At 50.9% G+C, this 17,029-nt stretch overlaps 1 protein-coding gene across 3 annotated transcripts in view; it reads left to right on the top strand.

Annotated features, from left to right (window-relative positions):
• Positions 1 to 1,830: 1,830 nt before the first annotated feature.
• Positions 1,831 to 17,029, top strand: part of LOC136434076 (uncharacterized) — a 31,710-nt gene continuing 16,511 nt past the window's right edge. For 2 of the 3 annotated variants that reach the window (XM_066426774.1, XM_066426776.1), the window contains exons 1-2: positions 1,831 to 2,145; positions 11,732 to 11,802. In XM_066426774.1, the coding sequence (XP_066282871.1) occupies positions 2,100 to 2,145; positions 11,732 to 11,802 (117 nt within the window). In that variant the 5' untranslated portion in view covers positions 1,831 to 2,099. The remainder of the gene's footprint in view (positions 2,146 to 11,731; positions 11,803 to 17,029) is intronic. The other variant, XM_066426777.1, reaches the window with a different exon arrangement.

Here is a 17,029-nt window from a genome sequence, read left to right as displayed (position 1 = left end):
CTTTGTGTAATTGTCCACTTTCACTCTCAATCCCGCTGTTATTACAGCGAAGAGCGCCGCTCAAAGGACAGATGAACACCATTGTGAGGCTGTTTACGTTAGAACGGAGTTAATCATCCCCTGATGCAGTCCTCGTCACGCAGGAATGTTTCCGATTGTCCGGGCGCGATGTTGGGATGGGAGCGTGAATGGCGCTCTGAGTAGCCTCCAACAGGCCTTCCTATAAGGGGCAATAGAGAGCAGAATTCAACACAAATCGCGCGCACGATGAACCAGGAGAGCGAGACCGCGGTGACGGTAACATTTCCCCATCGGTTGCGAACTGTACTCCTCCGCCATCGACAGCTTTCACACCGCAGTCGTCCCTCAGTAAAACATCTGGGGCCGCATAGTTCCCGTTTAGAACTTTTAATCAGACTATCTAATACCACGACCGGTTTCGCTGTGACGGATCTCTCAAGTGTACGGACTAAATGACACAAGTACATGAGGTTATCACTTATATACCTTTCTACTGCATCCCCTCTGCGATGTTATTGAAAGTTTATTGCAAGTTCTTGCCCGTGGGCTAATTGCAAGTACTAGTACATGTCACATGAAAAGGATGGGCTGACAACGAGGAACAGTATAGCATGTGACTACTTAAGTCTATCTACTGATACTGAATTCTGCATATTGGGTTCGACTTCTGTTTCCGTTATTCTATCGGGCCAGTTTCTACTATTTCCAGCCCCCCATGGAGTCCTTTAGAGGCTAAGCTCATAACTGGGCGGTGGAGTTGGCCCGAGCATCGCCTGACAGACGGTATTGTCAGGGGACTATTATCCAGCTGGTCGCCATGGCAACGGGATCGATGGGAACTTGACGTCATCAACACGCCCCCCTACCTTTCACGTTGGCCTTGCCTGATGAGATAGCGTGCTGCCGGGAGGCTCGTGTAATCTCCAAGCAGATGTAGCGAGGGGATGCCGTCACCCCTTCTCAATCTGGCTGTGGGAGTTGTGTATCAGAAAAACGGGACAGTCTGTGTACGCATTCTATAACTTCGGTAGCTTTACATCAATCAACCAATAAACCTAACTTTAGATGTATCTATCTATATATTGATCGATCTATCCATCATAGAGTGACAGAGGAGTGAGAGAGTGGAAAACTAGAGTGATAGAAAGAGAGAGTGATATAGAGAGAGTGTGTGAGAGGAGTGCAGGAGAGAGAGTGGGAGAGAGGGAGGGAGAGAGAGAGAGAGAGGGGGAGAGAGAGAGAGGGAGAGAGAGAGAGAGAGAGAGAGAGAGAGAGAGAGAGAGAGAGAAAGAGAGGGAGGGAGAGAGAGAGAGAGAGAGAGAGAGAGAGAGAGAGAGAGAGAGAGAGAGAGAGAGAGAGAGAGAGAGAGAGAGAGAGAGAGAGAGAGAGAGAGAGAGAGAAAGGGTGTATTCCATACCACCCGCGGCACAAGCCTGACCCAGGGCTGGGACCGAAGGTGATACCGTTTAGTATTCTTTTTATGTCTTATCCACCCGAGAAGACGGAAAACGATGCGAAAGGTGCCCAATGCGCCAAAAGCTGTACGTTTTACTCAAAAATAAAAGTAAGAACGTCAATTCCAACGTCGAATCCGGTATTTTGGGCAGTGGTACACGCGACGCGCGTCAGAATTATTTCATGGAAACGCGCGAAACACAAATCAGCTCAGGTATGACGTACAACCAGGTGCACCTCACCATGCCCGCCCGCCTGCACCGTGCGCCGTCCTGGCCTGAATGAAGCGTCTCGTTCATTGGACGATAATCTGCGTGATTCACGCCGTGACGTCATCTCTCGGCAGGCCCGTGTGCGCATGCTCAGCTCACGGTCCCGCTGTATCTCCGTCGGGCTGGTGTAGCCTCGCTTTCATTCTCCGGGAACCCACGGGCAGATCGCCGTTAGCCGCCGCCTCCGCACCGCCTGCACCTCACGGCGCCAGTCCGCTCCAGCCCCGAGAACAGCGCCCTCAGCCCCCGGCACGCGCCCGCAGCGAGCCGCCCTGCAGCCTCCCGGCCGTACCGTACTCCTGCCGCCGCCGTTCCGCGTGTTGAGCGCACCGGTGCCGCCCTGACTTCGCGATGGGACGCGCCACGTTCGCCTTCCTGCTCGTCTGCCTGTCTCAAGGTGAGTCACACCTGTACACCACACCTGTACATCACACCTGCATATCTCCTTCCCTCCCTCTTAAACAGGTGTACCGTTAGGACCGTGCCCCAGGGCAGTGTCACAACAAAAGCGCCGCCGGTTGCCAGGTGCCCCCAGGTAGGCACACCTCAGTACCGCCCTGCTCGGCTGGTATAGCGTCACGTCTGCCCCGTCCCGACTCCCGCCGGCACCAAACTAACTTTCCTGGGAAGCGGTTTCCTGTCCGTAACGGCGCGAGCGGACCCAACTGTCCGGCCGGGTCGGCACGAGAAGGTTATTAAGCTGTGTGTCCTCCGGTTCCCCGTCACTCGGGAACCCGTCCTTTCCGGGACCGCGGATACAAATCGCAGGAGATAAACTAATAACCCGGCTGTCATTCCGCAGCAGGCTCAGCTGGGAGCAGCGTAAGTGAAAATGATGTTCGGATGAAGGCCGGTGTGATTACGTCTGGGGCTGTGCGGTATAGTCTCCGCAGAGGAAACCGGGTTTCCGTTTAACAGAAACCTGCGTTACACCCAGAAACTTCAACCCCTCCTTTCCACTACACGGCGAACGCTGAGCGATTGTGACAGCGATAAAACTGGATTTCTGTGACCCCTCATTTTTTCATAATTGAAATATCACGCACGATGTAAAAGTATGATCTACAGTACAACAAAACACGCCAATCGTCTGAAATATCGTTCTTATCCATAAAATGTGTTGAGCGATATGTTTGTGCTTTTCTTCACACGGCGGTCGCAGCCTCTCGTGCAAAGGAGAATTTGTATTTTCAAACTGTACATTTGAACATACTGAAGTCGCGCTCTTTGCACATTACTGCGGACCATTTCTGATCTGACCAGTTGTTTTAAGTGTGCTTAATTGTCTTTTACAGTCATACTATGAGTATTGAAGTGTCTACCAACGGTAAACTACAATAAGTGCGCAATTCAGCCAGTTGGCTGCTATGTACTTGTTCTTAGCAATAAACCCTTCATCAGGACCTTTCATCGCGAATAATGTCAACAACAGTCGCTCCACAAGGACAGAGTCATTAAACAGAGTACCGTTGCCCCTGCTGACTTACTGACTTTGGCACCGCCGCCAGCAGCCGATACAGCGGGTTTATACCGAAGTGATTACCCAAAAGGAAACAAATATCATACAGCGAACTTTGACATATTTTCGAGCTATTTCCTCAGAGGAAAGAAACTCCCGTTCTGCATCCCCCCGGACAGGTGTCGGCGGGTCGCGGTGATGTCATGAATATTAATGAGGCCCGGTGTCGTGTTTACTTTGATTCCCCCCCCCCCCCCCCATAAGACAGTTTTGCGGCTCGCATATCATCAATGTCTTCATACATTTGCAGACCACCTTTGTGTTCGGGACGTTTTCAGAAGAGCCGAGCAGAAAAATTTGACGGCGTCATCTTATAATAACAACATCGCGATCCCGGTGTTATTGAGTTATTAATAATTCATACCGTACGTAGGTGCGGTTGTCAGGCGACATTCCGGAGTACGGGAAACGGGTTGGGCCAGGTCACGCTTTTATACAGGACGTTTTCCTGCAGCACTACCCCCCCCCCCCTCCCCCAAAGACACGCGGGCACAACATCAGTACCCCCCCCCCCCCTCAACTAGACGTTGCAACCGCTGAGCGCCCAAAGATTTCACCCATCACTCAACCAATTTCATTGATAAAACACGAATTTCTTCACGTTTTATGCGCTTTGTTCTCTGATGAATTATTCATTTGCATGTTGGATTATATTCCAATTATGAAATCAGGGGTCACACAAATTCAATTTTGGTGGTCGTGCTCAGGCCGACCTGCGAGGGCCGTGTAGTAGAAAGGGGCCCTAAATACTGTAAATGCATTTAAGTTCGCGTGGTTTTATTTCGCGCTAAGGCTAAAATGGACTGTTCGCGGTAGTTTTAAGTTGGTGGCAGCGCTATAGTCAAGTACTGCTACAGTATTGGACAAAAATGTTCGCGGTGGTTTTAAGTTCGCGGTGAAACGGTCGCCGCAAAAACAGCGAACATAAAACCATCGCGAACATTTCTGAATTTACAGTATACCTGTAAGCTGGGGGGGGGGGGGGCTTAGGATTTTAAACTGTAAAATATGACAGACTGGAGAGAACCTTCCCGACAGTCATCTGCGAGACACGCGACCTTCCTCCTGAAGGTCAACCCGGCTGAAATTGTTTTTGTGTGCCGTAATCTCGTCATGACCGGAGCTGCCGTCGTGGGAGCGGATCGGGGGTTTAGCGTCCACTCATCGGTCTCACTTCATCACCACTACGTCACTCATGAGGGTAGATAAGGGGGTTTGCTGTCCAGTCATCGGTCTTACTTTATCATCACTACGCCACTCATGAGGGTAGATAAGGGGGTTTACTGTCCAGTCATCGGTCTTACGTTATCATATACGTCACTCCGGGGAGAGATGACGCTGATGAGTTGTCAGACAGATCAGACATGGACGAGGAGTTATATATCTGTGCGGATATGCAGCTTGTACTGTTCACTCGGGGTAGATAACATTGTTATCACACAGATCAGACATGGGCGAGGAGTTATATATCTGTGCGGATATGCCGCTTATACTGTTCACTTGGGGTAGATAACATTGTTATCACACAGATCAGACATGGGCGAGGAGTTATACATCTGTGCGGATATGCAGCTTATACTGTTCACTCGGGGTAGATAACATTGTTATCACACAGAACAGACATGGGCGAGGAGTTATACATCTGTGCTGATCTGCAGCTTATACTGTTCACTCGGGGTAGATAACATTGTTATCACACAGAACAGACATGGGCGAGGAGTTATACATCTGTGCGGATATGCAGCTTATACTGTTCACTCGGAGGAGATAACATTGTTATCACACAGATCAGACATGGGCGAGGAGTTATACATCTGTGCGGAAATGCAGCTTATACTGTTCACTCGGGGTAGATAACATTGAGAAGTTATCACACCGATCAGACATGGGCGAGGAGTTATACATATTAGTCCGGATATGCAGCTTATACTGTTCACTCAGGATAGATAACATTGTTATCACACAGATCAGACATGGGCGAGGAGTTATACATCTGTGCGGATATACAGCTTATACTGTTCACTCAGGATAGATAACATTGTTATCACACAGATCAGACATGGGCGAGGAGTTATACATCTGTGCGGATATGCAGCTTATACTGTTCACTCGGGGTAGATAACATTGTTATCACACAGATCAGACATGGGCGAGGAGTTACACATCTGTGCGGATATGCAGCTCATACTGTTCACTCGGGGTAGATAACATTGAGAAGTTATCACACCGATCAGACATGGGCGAGGAGTTATACATATTAGTCCGGATATGCAGCTTATACTGTTCACTCAGGATAGATAACATTGTTATCACACAGATCAGACATGGGCGAGGAGTTATACATATTAGTCCGGATATGCAGCTTATACTGTTCACTCAGGATAGATAACATTGTTATCACACAGATAAGACATGGGCGAGGAGTTATACATCTGTGCGGATATACAGCTATACTGTTCACTCGGGGTAGATAACATTGAGGAGTTATCACACAGATCAGACGTGCATGGGCGAGGAGTTATATACATGTGCGGATATGCAGCTTATACTGTTCAGTACAAAGCTGATGTGTTACGTCATCAGGCAGCTTAAAGGGTAATGCAATGCAAGCAGACAAACAAACAAATACAGTTTTCATTTAATGTCACGTGCTAATCCCCATTAGTTTGAGGGCTGCAAGCGCGGTACGTAAGGAATGCAAACTGCAATAAGTCCACTCACACCGGGAAGGGCCCCTACTCTTTTCAGAGGTGTGGTGGGTTCTTTTACGTGCTGGGTGTGTGGTTCTCCTCAAACACGGGACCTCCATTTAACGTCCTATCCAAGGGACGTCCCTAACCGAAGCAAGGTACTCGTCATCACCTGATTCGAGTGAGGAAATTCGTGTAAAGTGCCTTTCCCAAGGGCACAGCGTCAAGGTGTTTCAATGGAGTCGAAGTGGGCCAAACACTGCAACGCCACACAATGCCCCAGTTCTAGTTTTGGCGAGGAGTTTGTCGGACAGCGTGCCGCGCATATTCTGTCCTATCGCGTCCCTGATACACACCCTCTTCGTTTATGACCCTCGTATGAAGAGATCCGTCAACACGGTTAATGGACCGGTGCTGTAAGGAGCCTCTCTATGGCGCGCTCTCGGTGGAACTGGAAGTAAGGACACTCATAAATTCATAAACCCAGAGTATCAGTCATAGCGCCATTACAAGTGCTCTGTCAGACGGGCTGTACCTGAAATACTTACAACAGCGAGTATCTAATACCGGTGGCAAATTGCTTAAAGTCTACCAACAAGGCATTGAACTTGCTGCCAGAAAGGCGTAACCTCCCAATAAAGTGCATCTTGTTTTTCTATAATCTTTTTCTTCAAATTTCTTTTCAATAACAAAACCTGTACATTAAAAGCTAAAATACATAACATAACAAAACATAAGCCAAAAATAGTTACTCAAGCAACTGGATAGAATTTTTGAAATAGTCAAATATACGTAATGGTTTCATGGGCCTTTTCCTGGAGCGGACAATACGTAATGGTTTCATGGGCCTTTTCCTGGAGCGGACAATACGTAATGGTTTCATGGGCCTTTTCCTGGAGCGGATATACGTAATGGTTTTATCGGCCTTTTCCTGGAGCGGACAATACGTAATGGTTTCATTGGCCTTTTCCTGGAGCGGACAATACGTAATAGTTTCATGGGCCTTCTCCTGGAGAGGATATGCGTAATGGTTTCATGGGCCTTTTCCTGGAGAGGATATGTGTAATGGTTTCATGGGCCTTTTCCTGGAGCGGATATACGTAATGCGTTTATGAAGGTTAGACATCTAGGTAAACAATATATAAAGAAAATTCAAACTTTACAACTGGAAAAAATTCTGAGATTTCATTCCGAATTCAGTTTGAATTGTCTTTAGATATACGTAATGGTTTCATGGGCCTCTTCCTGGAGCGGAGATGTGGCGATGGTTTCATTGGCCTTTTCCTGGAGCTCACGCCGATGACGTCTGTCCCTTTGTGTTGAACCCAGGTCACGACGTCGGTACAATATCCGGGCCTTTATGGGGTCGTTATTACTGTGATCTAACGGCCGTCCCCGTGTAAAGCTAATCGCTGCATTTCCGCGAACAGGACGCGCCGGTTACACAACCTGCAATCAGCCACCGCGGGTAACGCGCTGAAATAGCGCGCACTAACCGAGACAGCTGCTGAAATATCGCGCACTAACGGGGATAGCTGCTGAAATAACGCGCACTAACCGAGACAGCTGCTGAAATAACGCGCACTAACGGGGACAGCTGCTGAAATAACGCGCACTAACGGGGACAGCTGCTGAAATAACGCGCACTAACCGAGACAGCTGCTGAAATAACGCGCACTAACGGGGACAGCTGCTGAAATAACGCGCACTAACGGGGACAGCTGCTGAAATAACGCGCACTAACCGAGACAGCTGCTGAAATAACGCGCACTAACGGGGACAGCAAACACAATCACGCCAGATGCCAAACATGGCAGATCGCTCAATGAATTTCATTGTCCGTGAATAGTTTCATCAGGTTGGTAAGTCACTGAATAAAAAGACTCTCTTTACACAACCAAGAGATTTATTCAGCCGTATTTAATTAATTTACGCATTACGTATTTTGTTGTCTTTTTAATCCTACATTTGTACCGAACATCTTATCTAAATGATAGAATCAAGGAGACATAGATACAATTTTTGTCGCACAGCGATCGCCGTCTAATCAGCGTCGCATGAGCACATTTTGGCTCCTCCCACACACAGTGACAGAGCGCGCCTATTAGCGGCGTCAACAGCGGTTTCAATTTACGGACGTTTCGACGTTCGGCGTAAATCTCTGGGGCTTTGCGGCATTACACATCAGTACCGGTTATAAACGCGGGTTCGCTCAGACGCGCGACACGAGCAGAATGCCGCTCTGATGTCATCGTCCGGAACTAGAACATGTCGGAGCGGAGACAGAGAAGAGAAACATGACTGAATAAATGAATAACAAAAGTTCCACAACCAGATATTTTTTTCTACATGTATATCTTTTTTTATTGCAACAAATCAAAATCAAAAAGCAAAACGCGATTTTTAAGAGGCATCACTGAACACAAGAAGCAAAAAAAATGTAATGAAGTATAAAACAATAACGGTACGGGAACACTGACCGAGGTGCCAAAGAAAGAATGGTACATATAATGAAAACAAACATAAGCTTAATTATGAAAACGCTCATTATCTAATATGTACAGTTGGGTTACAGATAGAATTTTCGCATTGAAATGTGAAGATAAAAAAGGAGATCCATTAAGCAAAAGACATATAAAAGCATTACCTGGTAAAGTATCAACTACTTACATGAATTTTCAAATGTTCAAGTCCGTCAGGTATGTACATGAGCCAAAGTATCGGTGATTCACCTTCCTTATAATCCCCGAAACGTCAGCTGGTGTGACTATCAGGTTGGGTCTGAAGAACTTTCAAATTGTTACTCGTCAGTTACTAACCTGACATTAGTTCACGGATAAATGAATAAACTGTAAGGTTCGACTATTACATGAGACGCGGCAGCTGCATCTACGTGATAGTAACTCTATTGGCTTGATCTATAAACATAGAATGTCGAATTTGACACGAATCAACAACTGTTGCATCATTTTAGTACGTTTCTTTGCAAGGATCTACCAGAATTAGAACCAAAGCACACCGTTCTTCAGAAATATCACCTTTGTTCCTTGTTAATTGAACAACACAGCAGACTACGGAATACGACGGCAATGAGCTACAAACAAGCAGGATATTCTAAATTTAGTTTTCTGAGAGTGAGAGGGCGAAGCTCCTCCCGGTTCGTTACTGCAGGAAATGGGTCCCGGGGTTGGACTGTCGTGACGCTTCCATGTCTGAGCGGGCGGGCTGCTGCGGGTAGAACAATACAACAGACTGATTAGGAGCTACACGAAGCAGGATATTCTAAATTCAGTCTTCTGAGAGGGCGAAGCTCCTCCCGGTTCGTTTCTGCGGAGAGCAGATCCCGGGGTTGGACTGTCGTGACGCCTTTATATCTTAGCGGGCTGCTGCGGGTAGAACGACGCGACAGACAATTAGGAGCTACAAGACGTAGGATAGTCTAAACTTAGTTCTTTGAGAGCCCCCTCCAGGTTCGTTCCTGGGGGAACGGATCCCGGGGCGAGGCTGTCGTGGCGCTCTCGTGTCTGATCGGGCTGCTGCGGGCAGGGTTTAATTGGGAGCCGGTAACTTTGACTTTGGCTGTTGGCTCGTGTCGTGTGTTGTTTCTGTAAATTATATACCCGGGCCGCGTGTGCAGTCGTTTTTTTTTAAAGATTTTTTTTCCACAACTTCATTCACCACCACCATTTTTTAAGAATAAACGTAAGTTAAAATCACAACATCATAATCATTCAAAACAATAATTGAAAGTAACATTACAGAAGCGATACAACATTTGTAAGCAGCGTGTGCAGTCGTGTTGCGTAACGGTTAGGGTGTTTGGCTCAGAATCCAGAGGTCCTGGGTTCGAAGCCCCTGACATGCAACCGATGTTGTGTCCTTGGTAAAAGCACTTTACACGACTTTTCTCATTACACCCAGGTGTAAAAATCAAAAATGGGTACCTGACCTCGGTTGGGGAGGTGAAAAGAGAGGGATGGGCTCTGCCTTCCAATACCGTGCCCTAGACGCAGGGGATAACAACCCACTGCCACTACAGCCTCACAAAAGGCTATTGGATTATCTTTACCTAGGCCTGTTCCGTTATGCACCGCGTTAGGCACACAATGCTGAAAGTTACACATCTCTTAACGGAATCAGCCATTAGCAGGGCCCACGTACAGAAACGCGCGGTAAAAGTTCCTATTGCAGCCCAGGCGTCGGTTCCGGTTCAGGCGAGGGTGCGGGAGTTTAGGTGACCCTATTTGCGCGGTTACGGGTATCCAATTTGCTACATGTTCGGGGCGGCTGTGGCAATTTCGCTAATGCAGCACGTAACGATCCGGCAGCGCGCCGCTAACTCTTCCCCGCCAGGCCCGCAGCTAAACCCACTATGCTGCGATAAATCAGGTGTTTGTAGCGGCCTTCACCGCGCAGCAGCGCAGGCAGGGAGGCTTCTTCTATAAATCTTCAGGGCAATTCTGTCTGTCACATTCCTTACGCTCACCGAAACGTCTGCTGATGTACAACACAACACAACCAGGGACACTCATTCCATCTAGAATCTACAGATATCCTAGACCGCGAACGGCGTCGGTTCGAACGGGGAGTTATAGAAGCAATATATGAGAGAATGTGCAATCCCGCCCTCAACAGGATAGGAGGTCTACGCATCTAACTTTAAGGCACTTGGGTCAACGCACTCGCCCCCCTCCCCGACGAGCAACATTAGCTCCTAAAACATCAGGAGCTAATTGCTTTATTAGCATACAACCTTGTCTTAACTTGCTATTCTATGGAACCATCTGGAATCGTCTTTACTTCATTAACATACCTATTCAGAGCTTTGGCATAAAACCTAGTTCTACCAGATCCTTCTTTAGTCACTGACGAAAGATAGCGGATGCTGTCTGAAACGTCTGATTGTTTAAACATTCTATCCAGTTGCTTGAGTAACTATTTTTGGCGTCAGCTGATGTAACGTTAGAGATCTGGTTGTGAATAAAGAACTTTGTTACTCATTCAACTTTATGGTTCGACAATTACATGAGATGCGGCAGCTGCATCTTCTTGATAGTAATTCTATGGGACTTGTCTATAAACGCAAAATGTCAAATTCGACATTGATGCACAAATATTAATTTTGCATCGTTTGAGTACGTTTCTTTGCAAGGATCGACCATAATTACAATCAAAGCACGCCGCGTTTGTAGCGGCCTTCACCGCGCCTCGGCGCAGACAGGGAAGCGTCTTATATATAAGACAGTTCAATTAGACAAGAGATGTAAGAAAATGTCATAGCAGGATACATTCTAGTACCTGAAGTCATGCACGAGTGAACAAATAGTGGAAACAGTATGCAGTTATGTTTCCATGTGTTTAGAATGAGAGATAGGTATATAGATTAACATGAGTATGTAAATAGATGTTTTAATACACTGCATTTAGCATAAGAATGTAGTATTGTAGTATTTCATGCTTTGTATTTTACATCCTTTAGACCACGTGTGCATCTAGCCCCCTTGGCATGAATATGCAAACGACTATCAATCATTTCATGGAAGGGAAACTTATTCAATTTGTTGCTGCTACTTTTCTTCCGTTACAAACAAACTATAATGACTAAAAATGATCATGGATATTTCACGTCTATAACACAATGACTTGCTGCATTAGTAAAGTCCTAAAGCTATCTGAATGTTGCTGGTAGAAGGACAGAGTTGACATGTCCGCTCCTGTGTTGAACGTTGCTGGTAGAAGGACAGAGTTGACATGCCGCTCCTGTGTTTCCTCAGCGCTCGGCAGACCGTCGCCCCTGGACCTCTCCCTGCCGGACGGGACGGGGTCGGACGACGCCACCAACCAGGTCAGTCTTACGTTCACACGTGGTACACGCGTCTTACACACGTGGTACACACATCTTGCACACATGGTACACATATCTCACACACGTGGTACACACATCTAACACACGTGGTACACACATCTTACACACGTGGTACACACATCTTACACACATGGCACACACATCTCACACACGTGGTACACACATCTAACACACGTGGTAAACACATCTTACACACATGGTACACACATCTCACACACGTGGTACACACATCTAACACACGTGGTACACACATCTCACACACGTGGTACACAAAACTCACACACGTTCATGTACCGCCTGGTACACACATCTTACACACGCACTGCCTGCTTCACACATAGTACACACATCTTACACACGCGCTGCCTACTTCACACATAGTACACACATCTTACACACGTACTGCCTGCTTCACACATAGTACACACATCTTACACACGCACTGCCTGCTTCACACATAGTACACACATCTTACACACGTACAGCATACCACACACATCTTACAGTAACGTTACACACATCTTACACACGCAACCACCCTACAGCCCCCCTATCCACCAAGGCTACCGCATGGAGCCAGTATTAGTGTCGGACTGTGTTTTTATGGCAAAGTTTAATGTTTTCTGGTAGATCGAACCATCAACCTTATGAAGGCTTATCTTTCAAACCAGCACGTCATCCTCCCACCCGCTTTGCCTCTCACCCTCTACACTCCGAGTGAGCACCCTGCCTCCCCGCCCGCCCAGTCCCGTTCCGCTGGTGTGCAGTAACCCGCCCTCCCCGCCCGTCCAGACCCGTTCCGCTGGTGTGCAGTAACCCGCCCTCCCCGCCCGTCCAGTCCCGTTCCGCTGGTGTGCAGTAACCCGCCCTCCCCGTCCAGTCCCGTTCCGCTGGTGTGCAGTAACCCGCCCTCCCCGCCCGTCCAGTCCCGTTCCGCTGGTGTGCAGTAACCCGCCCTCCTCGCCCGTCCAGTCCCGTTCCGCTGGTGTGCAGTAACCCGCCCTCCCCGCCCGTCCAGTCCCGTTCCGCTGGTGTGCAGTAACCCGCCCTCCTCGCCCGTCCAGACCCGTTCCGCTGGTGTGCAGTAACCCGCCCTCCCCGTCCAGTCCCGTTCCGCTGGTGTGCAGTAACCCGCCCTCCTCGCCCGTCCAGTCCCGTTCCGCTGGTGTGCAGTAACCCGCCCTCCTCGCCCGTCCAGTCCCGTTCCGCTGGTGTGCAGTAACCCGCCCTCCCCGCCAGTCCAGTCCCGTTCCGCTGGTGTGCAGTAACCCGCCCTCCCCGCCAGTCCCGTTCCGCTGGTGTGCAGTAACCCGCCCTCCCCGCCAGTCCCGTTCCGCTGGTGTGCAGTAACCCGCCCTCCTCGCCCGTCCAGTCCCGTTCCGCTGGTGTGCAGTAACCCGCCCTCCCCGCCCGTCCAGCCCCGTTCCGCTGGTGTGCAGTAACCCGCCCTCCCCGCCAGTCCCGTTCCGCTGGTGTGCAGTAACCCGCCCTCCCCGCCCGTCCAGTCCCGTTCCGCTGGTGTGCAGTAACCCGCCCTCCCCGCCAGTCCCGTTCCGCTGGTGTGCAGTAACCCGCCCTCCTCGCCCGTCCAGTCCCGTTCCGCTGGTGTGCAGTAACCCGCCCTCCCCGCCAGTCCCGTTCCGCTGGTGTGCAGTAACCCGCCCTCCTCGCCCGTCCAGTCCCGTTCCGCTGGTGTGCAGTAACCCGCCCTCCCCGCCAGTCCCGTTCCGCTGGTGTGCAGTAACCCGCCCTCCTCGCCCGTCCAGTCCCGTTCCGCTGGTGTGCAGTAACCCGCCCTCCCCGTCCAGTCCCGTTCCGCTGGTGTGCAGTAACCCGCCCTCCCCGCCAGTCCAGTCCCGTTCCGCTGGTGTGCAGTAACCCGCCCTCCCCGCCAGTCCCGTTCCGCTGGTGTGCAGTAACCCGCCCTCCTCGCCCGTCCAGTCCCGTTCCGCTGGTGTGCAGTAACCCGCCCTCCCCGCCCGTCCAGTCCCGTTCCGCTGGTGTGCAGTAACCCGCCCTCCTCGCCCGTCCAGTCCCGTTCCGCTGGTGTGCAGTAACCCGCCCTCCCCGCCCGTCCAGTCCCGTTCCGCTGGTGTGCAGTAACCCGCCCTCCCCGTCCAGTCCCGTTCCGCTGGTGTGCAGTAACCCGCCCTCCCCGTCCAGTCCCGTTCCGCTGGTGTGCAGTAACCAGCCCTCCCCGCCAGTCCAGTCCCGTTCCGCTGGTGTGCAGTAACCCGCCCTCCCCGCCAGTCCCGTTCCGCTGGTGTGCAGTAACCCGCCCTCCTCGCCCGTCCAGTCCCGTTCCGCTGGTGTGCAGTAACCCGCCCTCCCCGCCAGTCCAGTCCCGTTCCGCTGGTGTGCAGTAACCCGCCCTCCCCGCCAGTCCCGTTCCGCTGGTGTGCAGTAACCCGCCCTCCCCGCCCGTCCAGTCCCGTTCCGCCGGTGTGCAGTAACCCGCCCTCCCCGCCCGTCCAGTCCCGTTCCGCCGGTGTGCAGTAACCCGCCCTCCCCGCCAGTCCAGTCCCGTTCCGCTGGTCTGCAGTAACCCGCCCTCGCCATGATGAACTCATAACGTTCGTGCCCTTTGCCATATTGTTCACGGCTCGCTGCGCCGGAGGTGATAGATCACAGCCGGCCTCGGCTCGGTAGTGGAAAGAAAAGCACTGGAAGTACAGGGCGGACAATTCTCCCTAGTCCTTATCCGCCATTTCGGCTCCTCTGTATGATTCATATTCAGCGATTAACTGGATTCATCAGCGACTATCTCAATACTATATCAGCCACAAACAGACAAAACTAAGGGATACGTTGACGAATGTTTAACATCCAGGTAATAAGGTACGCCAAAATAGCTACTCAAGCAACTGGATACAATTTTGAAACAGACGTTTCAGACAGCATCCGCTGTCTTTCGCCATTGACTTAGAAAACTCAGGGATCTCTGGTAGTGGCCTCATATGTGAGTTCCTGGTTCCAATTAGTTACTAACTGGGGGACCCCGGGTCAATCCTGGCCAGGACATTTTGGCTGGGGCTGCACCCGTCTTTCGGAAGGCACGTAAAATGGGGGCCCCGTATTCGAGGAGGTGCCTTGAGCATGTTAAAGGGGAAGGGCTAGCAACCCCTCCTTGTAATAGATATAACCACCTACTAAAACAGAAAGGAAAGTTGCTGACCTATGTGCCACTATGCACGTGCCTTATGTCCCACTTTCTGGTATGAAGGACCGAACATTCTGGAGTCGGGGCCGGTGTCAGTGCCAGCTGTGTGTGAGACGGGACCTGATCAGGGGAAACAGATTGCAGCAGTCGCCCCCGTGACATATTACCGGGATTGGTTGCCGGCTATACGTGCGTGCGTCCCGGGTGCTTTCCTGCGCCTTTATCTAATTTGCGGGAGTGAATGTAATCCCGCTAATGGCGGAGTCGTGTCCGGGGCTGACCCGCGGACTCGCTTCGATCCGCGCGGCGTGGTGCCCGCTGGAAGCGCGGGACGTGCGTCATGCTCCAGCAGCTGGGGGGGGGGGGGGGGGGGGGGGGGGCTGGGGGGACTGACCCGCGGGCTCGCTTCGATCCGCGCGGCGTGGTGCCCGCTGGAAGCGCGGGACGTGCTTCATGCTTCAGCAGGGCTGAGTGGGGGTGGGGGGTGGTAGCGCTAAAGGGGGGAGCTGTGGGGGGAGCTGTGAGGGGCAGGAGGTGTATAGGTCTGGCCCGCGGGATCAGCTCGCTTCGATCCGCCCTGGCAGCGTGATATCGCGGGACGTGCTTCATGCAGCTGGGCAGGGCGCCCGTGGGGAGGGGGGTGAGCGTGCAGGGGGTGAGCTGTTAGCTGGGGGTGGAGCACTGAGGGGAAGGGGGCTGAGGGGAAGGGGGGCTGGGGACGCGGCGTGATCCCCGTCGGGAGCGCGAGGTCATACTTCAGCAGCTGGGCAGGGCGCATTGGGGGGGGGGGGGGCAATGAGGGTGTGTGTGTGTTCCGAGGGGGAGGACGCTGAGGGGGAGGGGGCCGGATTCCCGCCGGGAGCGTGAGGCCGTGCGTCATCCCCTTTAACTTTCTCGTTGTGTGGCTTTCCTCAAACACGGGACCCCCATTTAAAGTCCTATCCGTGGGACGTCCCTAGCATTTAAATTGGGCCTTGCCAGCCAGGGTTTGTAACTCAGTGTTCTTAGTCAACAACCCTACCCACAAGGCCAGCGTGCCGCCCTGTTATCCTTTGTAGAGATGTCCTTTCTACTGTCGCCAACGCTAGTCTTCGCCTAGCAAACGTGCTGACTTACTTGGCCATCTGATTACTTTTAATAATTCATTTGATAATGCTAAACCGCTCCAGGACTTAGGGATGGCTTCATATGTTATTGCTCAAACTATAGTCGTGTCAGAATACAGTCTACGCTGGAATTCTGTCCTCAGACTTAAACACAGCATTTTCTTATTTGGCTCCTTAGCCATGCCAGAGTCACGTATTTGTGTTATTTCGGTACCTTGAAGCCCCAGTCCGACGTTGTGAAATGTAGCCGGTCTGGAGTTTATAGACTTGCGCGTAAATCAGCCGCGGCACTCGCGCTAATTGTGTTCGCAGGCAGAGCCAGCACGCGCAGCCGGAGATGGTGACGTGCCAGCGTTTGCGTTAAGTAGTGCGCAGTGAATTACGGGACATGAACGTCTGGTGTGGTGCCGTCCCTGGTGCTGATTGTGTGGTGCAGATTGTGTAGTACTGTCCCTGGTGTTGATTGTGTGGTGCAGATTGCGTGGTGCTGATTGTGTGGTGCAGATTGTCTGGTGCCGTCCCTGGTGCTGATTGTGTGGTGTTGATTGTGTGGTGCAGATTGCGTGGTGCTGATTCTGTGGTGCAGATTATGTGGTGCTGATTGTGTGGTGCTGTTTGTGTGGTGCCGTCCCTGGTGCCGATTGTGTGGTGCTGATTGTGTGGTGCCGTCCCTGGTGCTGATTGTGTGGTGCCGATTGTGTGGTGCCGTCCTTTGCTCTGGCTGTGCTGTCCTTGGTACTGATTTCGCTGCTGTTATGTGCAGCATGTGCCGCTATCGCGTCAATGGAATTCTGTGTGTCTCGGGATGCTCAAAGATAGCGCCCCACATGAAATATCATCGCCATGCAACACTAAGGCCTGCATTGTCTAATATGGGTTTCTGGATTAGTGTGGGGTAAAACTGACAGGTTTTGAGTTGGTTACGGTAACATTTGACCTA

This window comes from Branchiostoma lanceolatum, chromosome 4, assembly GCF_035083965.1.
Source record: "Branchiostoma lanceolatum isolate klBraLanc5 chromosome 4, klBraLanc5.hap2, whole genome shotgun sequence".
Classification (NCBI taxonomy): Eukaryota; Metazoa; Chordata; class Leptocardii; order Amphioxiformes; family Branchiostomatidae; genus Branchiostoma; species Branchiostoma lanceolatum.
This window is presented reverse-complemented; position numbering and strand designations above follow the sequence as displayed.